Source organism: Buceros rhinoceros, unplaced genomic scaffold (genome assembly GCF_000710305.1).
Source record: "Buceros rhinoceros silvestris isolate BGI_N320 unplaced genomic scaffold, ASM71030v1 scaffold15523, whole genome shotgun sequence".
Lineage (NCBI taxonomy): Eukaryota > Metazoa > Chordata > Aves > Bucerotiformes > Bucerotidae > Buceros > Buceros rhinoceros.
In genome coordinates this window covers 1-6,230 of record NW_010403163.1, presented here as the reverse complement: position 1 = coordinate 6,230, position 6,230 = coordinate 1, and the positions used below count along the sequence as shown (strand labels likewise).

Genomic DNA, 6,230 nt, shown 5'->3' with positions numbered 1-6,230 from the left:
AAGTGATTTTTTTTTTTTTTTTTTTTATTTAACTTTCCTTCACAATTGGCCTTTAAAAATTACGGTCCTTTCATGTTTCCGGTGTTCTGTGTTTCCCCGTGCCAGTTCTCCCTCTCCAGTCCCAAACTTTGCACGGCACAGAGCAGAGCAAAGCAATGACAGGGAGGAAAGAATTAATTAAAGTTTCCTCCAAATGCCCCACCAAGCGTTTTGTCTGGCTTGATCCCAGCTTTTGCCAGTACTCAGCTGGCCACTGAGCTGGCGCTGTAGCTTCTGGATCTTATGTTATCGAAGTATCTCCTTTCCCCTCAGTTTTGACCTTGTTTTAACCAAACACGGGCTTCATAGACCTGCCTGTTTCTGGTGTTCTAAATTCAGGCCAGCTATTCGATCTGGCAGCAGGCAGTGGTTGGTGATGGTGCCGAGCTGGGTGGGGGGCAGCTGTGCAAGGAGAGGGCAGTCAGTACACAGAAGAGAAGAAATCCAACAAGTAGAAAGAGCCTTTTTTATTTCAGGGACTCAGTTTAGAGGTTTTCCATGTCATCTAGAAACCGTGGGGGGGTTTTAATTTAAAGTCAGTCATTTAATATAATCTGACAAACTAGCTGTTACCATGAGATGAGCATGCAAAGCTCTCTGGGAGTTACTGTGCTTTCAGAACACGGCGCAGGGTGTGTGAGGAGCCGGTTACTTCTTCCCTCTGGTCTGGCATAACCTGTTCAGGTCTGGTCTTGGGCGGTGATTTTTGACGAGAGCGACCATCTCAGAAAGAAAGTGGACAGTGTAGAGATGATTTCTGAGAAAAATAAAAGGGGAGAAACAGGTGAAGCAAGAGAGATTGGCATGATTTCACTGGCTGAGCAGCAAGAAAGAACCGTGTTTGGTCTGGAGCCCTTTTCTGCCACCACCTTTCACAGTTGCTTGTCTTGGACTTGGGTAGGTGTGTGCTCAGCATGAGCTGGGAACGGGCCCCCCCTTATGCCTGCGGTTCAGTCTTATGCCTCAGCCGTATTTACTGTTTCTCTGCCTCTTGGGCCGATGGTAGCGCTCACGTCCGAGTGCTGTGGCAGGTGCTGGACAGGTGTGTAGAGCGGTACGGGCTAAAGGAGCGATGCGGGTTTTCATCCCTTAGGGAAACAGAAGTGCACCATTAACCCCAGAGAAAGAGCAGAACGCGGCTCGTTCTTCTCTTGAGCTGCACCTGCTTTTCACTGAGATGGGAAGAAGTGGCCGTTTATAGTCTGAGGTTAGTTTTTGACTTGAGCTCCTTTCTGCAGTTCCTTTTCCCAGGGGGATAAAGACAGACTGCAGAGGTTTGCAGCCCGCTGGCTGCTGTAAGGATGAGAAAGGGAACATGAAGTAACGCAGTGATGAGGGGGTTGCCTCGTGCTGTCTGTCTTGTGTGTCCAGATGGGCGAGATGCAATTAAAACTGGGTAGGAAGGAGCGAAAACTTTACGCCCATCTCTCCTGACGGGCTACTAGTTTAGCTTGGAGTGGTCCAAGAGCCCTCCACCGGGTGTTCAGAATGCTCTCTGGCCAGCTGCCCTCTGCCTGACTGAACCGGGCCATAGTGGGCCATTCTTCCAGAGAAGCAGCTGCACTGTTCAGAGGCAGGCAGGCAGGCAGGCACGCGCGTGTTAATTTGGAATCTGTTCCCTGAGCGGGGCTGATGGGAGGAGGAGAAATGCTGCTGTGTGGTGGGGGGCGGTGAGCGGGTCCAGTCTCTGCTCAGAGCAGTGCCCTGTGCCGGTGCTCCCATTGCCACATGTGGTAGGAGTGGGTGAAGCTGGATGTGTGCAGGCAGCAACACGTGTTTACGTGGTAGACAGTGCCCTGCACTGCACGCTGTGGGCTTGTCTGCAAGAGCCACACACAGCTCGTCTCCTGCCGAGTGAATGTCACCAGTTAGTTACTGCAGGCACATGGCGAGCTGTCCTTGCCTATCGTCCCACTGTTCCTTTCTTCCCTCCTCCCCCCATATATCTTCTGCACTGTCTATGAGCCCTCTCTGCTCAGCCCGGTTTCTCCTGTTCTGTGTCAGTCCGTTTCTAACCTGCAGCTACTCCGTCTTTTCTCTTCCCTGCTCCCATTAGGATCTGTTTCAGGTACTGTCTCTCTCTTTTTTTACCTCTTTACTGTCCCACTTCCCTCCCTTTCTCTGCATTCAGCACATCCACTGATCCAACCTGTTCTGAGCTGTCATCCCTGTCTTTCTGTCCGTCCTCCTTGCTCACGCATTTCTCCCACGAGGTGAAGTTTTGGGTTCTGGTCATCTGGCCCTGACTCAGATTCAATTCCCTCTCACATACAGCGTGGACCTGGGCCCTAGACACCTTCCTAAAGCCTTGGGTGTTCTCCCAGGTGTGACTGGCAAGCGATGGGCTATGAAGTGAAGTGCTCTAGTAAACTGCCTGTTTTCTTTCTTTATTTCCAGTCTGGTGCTGCTGGTTGTTCTCAATATGATGCTGTTCTACAAACTCTGGATGTTGGAATACACTACGCAGACACTCACGGCATGGCAGGGCTTGCGGCTACAGGAAAGGTACTGTCACATCTGCTTTGTCTTTGCCTCTTGCATGTCTCCTCTGGATGTTAGAGGCTTTCTGAGAATGCCGGAGCCCTGGACTCTACTGTAGATTGCATCCTTTTTGTGTGAAACAGATGAAACAGGTAGTTAGCTGAAGCTGTGGGGCCATCAGCATGTCCAAATCTGAAACTGCTAAACAGCTGCAGTTGAAGACAGCGAATTAAGGCAACCGCTGCTTCTTCCCAGCATCCCGTGTAATGGAGGATGCTCTATGAATAAATGTTTGGCAATCTCAGGCCAAGGTTGTCACGTCCCCTCCTTTGATGGCTCAACTTCCCTCTGTATGAAAAGTAGGGTCTTAGAAAGCACCTTTGTACTCGGAGGAGAATTCTGTGACACAGAATCAACTGTTAGCTAAGTGTTTTGAAACGTGTGGCTCCAGTTATCAGCAAATTGTTAGAGCGTGGGAGCACACAGGGCCCTTCTTAATGACCGAAGCATTCCCTGGTAGCACCTAGGTGGTAAGCAGTGAAGCGTGGTTGCAGAGGCATGTTGTTTCTTTGGTAATGGGTGTTGTGGAACCTTGCCCAAGGCTTGTTGGACATCCTGTTATTCCAGTGCAGTGTCCATTTGGTGTGTGCAGTGTAGTGCTCTAGGCTGGATGGCAGCGTTTCCAGCCAGATGGGGTTTGTTGTTGGGATCAGTCTTTATTATACAGGGGGCCCCCACTTGTCTAGGGTCAAGGCGGACCTGCCTTTCCCAGGAGGTGCTCCAGAGCACCTTTTAGGGGATGGCATTTACAGTGGTGACCTGATGTCCCACAGCTCTTGGTAAGAGCAGCCAGCAAATTTCTGCTTGGAATTCCTTCTGGCACTTTTAGGTGAATGTGGTTTTTACAGACATAGTTGCTAGGACTCCTGCCTGAATTGTCTCTTCTCTCTTTTCAGAGGTTGAGACCATCCCCAGTCCACTTTGCTTAAGGTGTTTTTGTCCCCTAATGTCCCCTTCCTGGCTGTACATCCGTGTGGTCACACTCGTTCCCTTGCTAAGTTGGGTTTGACTTTAGGCATCCATAGCCATGTGCTGTGGTCGTGATGACTTCTTTTCTTGTGAGATTTTTCTCATGTTATGGGCTTTCTCATTTCTCCTCAGTAGTCTAGGAAGGGAATTATTATTTATGTTCCCCATAACAGCTCTGCTCCTTTCCCGTGGATAGAGCCATTGAGTGATTTTTGCCTGCTTTATCTTCCTCGGGCACTCTTGCTGTTTATTTGCACCACTCCACTAGTATTGAAGTCTAGGACTCGGATGACGCTTGTAATGTGTGCGTACTGGCACTATTTGGGTAGCTCTATTGCCCCGCTCCCTCCTGCCCAGGTACGCTCATTGTGTTGTAACCATGATGTTGTAACCATGATGGAAGCAGAGTGAAGCCAGCTGCTGGGTCAAAGACTGGCTGTGCTCAGAAGCATTCACTTTGAGGCTCCAAAGACTTTTTTATCTTTTTTTTTTTTTTTATGATTCTTGAGATTTAAGTCTAAGTGTACCAATCCCCCCTCAGACAAGGAAAGCAATCTTTGTTAGTACTAGAGCGGTATTTATTATAAACCAGGACTGTTGACTGGGGCAGGGCGCATGGTTTAACTTGTATTGGTTTTTTAATTGTCATGCTTAATTAATTAACACTTCTTTGTTTGATCTCCAGGGCTGAAGCCAGCTGAGCAGGGAAGCACTGATGGGAGGATCACCAGGATTGGCTGCCTGACCAGCTCAGGCAGGTGCCAGCAGTGAGCCTGGCCAGGAGGTGGGGCTGGGCTTGGAGCTTGGTGGGACCAAGGTAAGGATAAATCCCGCTCAGGGAAAGCGACGGTAGGAGCGTAGCAACGGCAGGTGAGTCAATGGCAGTTAGCACGGCAGTTGGCGATGGCAGTGTGCGGCCCTCCACTCTGAGGTAAGAAGGGAACACGTTAGACTTACTACATTACATTGCCAGGGATAAAGGAGGAACAAACTTACCCAAGAAGTAAGTTGTAGTTGAAGAGGAGCTCTCACTAACATAACAACTTCCATAAGGGAGGCTTAAAAATCTGTTACAAACCAGCCCACAAAGCAGGGAAGACTTTTCAGCTAAGCTAGAAACCAGCAGAGCTCAAAGAGCAGAAGACAAAGTAGGGGAAAGACTTTTCAGCTGAGCTAGAAAGCAGTGTGACTTAGCAAAAGCAAAGCGTCATCTCTCTCAGGAGAAACAGGCACAGTGGGGTGCTGCTGCCAAGCACTGCCGTTGCCAACTGCCTCGCTAACTGCCATTGACTCTACTCCCATCGCTTTCCCCGAGCGGGATTTATCCTTACCTTGGTCCAACCAAGCTCCAAGCCAAGCCCCACCTCCTTGCTGGCACCCACCTGAGCTGGTCAGGCAGCCAATCCTGGTGATCCTCCCAGCAGTGCCGTGAGCGCCTGCATTTGCCTGGATTCTGCTCTGCTCAGCAGTCTCCAGCCCTGTTCAGGGGGATTAATTGGGCCTGAAGGGATGGGCTTGGTACCTGCCATTAAAAAGGGAGCCAGTGCTGTTACTATTATGAAGAGAAAGCCTTGTATGAAATGAAGTCTAACCAAACAGACCACAGAAACTGCCCAGCACTACCTGTCCCCCAGCATTACAGTGCACTGCATGATTGCCCTCCCATGGCCTCGGTGCCATCTGTCAGTCTACACGTCCCCCAAGCAATGACAGCACACTGCCGTCTGTCCTCACGCTCCCTGCTGCCCAATGGGCCGTCAGTTCCACCCGCACTACAACCTCTGCAAACGGCACACCTTTGCTGCTAATTAATGAGTTACCATTGTTAAGACAGAGGAACTCTGGTATCCAGTGTAGGAGAACACTGAGCACACGTGAATGCTCTTCTGCTCAGGCAAACCTGCCCCTTCAGGGTGAAAAGATTAGACAGAAGTGGATACCATCTACACACCCCCCCTCCACTTTGCACCCCCCCGACTTCGGTTTCCCTAGATTTACTCTTGCTCATATTCTGCCTGACAGGTTACCCCAATCCCAGACAGAATGGGCCCAGTTACTAGAATCTCAGCAGAAGTATCATGACTCAGAGCTACAAAAATGGCGTGAGATCATCAAATCTTCGGTGATGCTTCTAGACCAGGTGAGACCACATGGCCAGTTAGCACTGCGACTAGAGGTCACCGTGTCCTCCCAGCCACCCGCTCGCGGTCCTTACCTGGTTCCACTGTAGTGCATCACCTCCACTATCATCTCCCTTTAGATCCATCTTCCGCTGTAGTGGGTGGGAGCTGGTCCCAAGGGCCGTTCACAGGTTACTGTAGCACCTCTGTCACCACACGCATCGGGGAGAGAATTCTACAAGGACAAAACCTTATATTAGCACATCTTGTATGTAGTCTCTGGCCTCACAGTTTGGAAAAACTTTTTTTACCTTAACCCTGGACTCATACATAGCTTGCGTGGATGAAGGGGACATGGTCTAGGCGGGCCCTTAATAGTACGAAATGAGGGATTTCAGCATCCACGGCCTAAGGAGCTGATTGATTAGAACAGAGTCCATCAGTGAAAGCTGCCCTCCCCTGGGGAGCAAGCTGCTCACCCGACACCTTATTCCACTCGCCCCTTCTGTTATCCTGGAGAATGGTCTCTGATGGTCTTCTCCGTCCCCGGCCCTGACACGC

At 50.2% G+C, this 6,230-nt stretch overlaps 1 protein-coding gene across 1 annotated transcript in view; it reads left to right on the top strand.

Moving 5' to 3' along the window:
* Positions 1-5,779, top strand: part of GRAMD1B (GRAM domain containing 1B) — a 32,275-nt gene extending 26,496 nt beyond the window's left edge. Inside the window, exons 16-17 of the mRNA XM_010132912.1 lie at positions 2,437-2,544; positions 5,572-5,779. Coding sequence (XP_010131214.1) covers positions 2,437-2,544; positions 5,572-5,779 — 316 coding nt within the window. The remainder of the gene's footprint in view (positions 1-2,436; positions 2,545-5,571) is intronic.
* Positions 5,780-6,230: the final 451 nt, after the last annotated feature.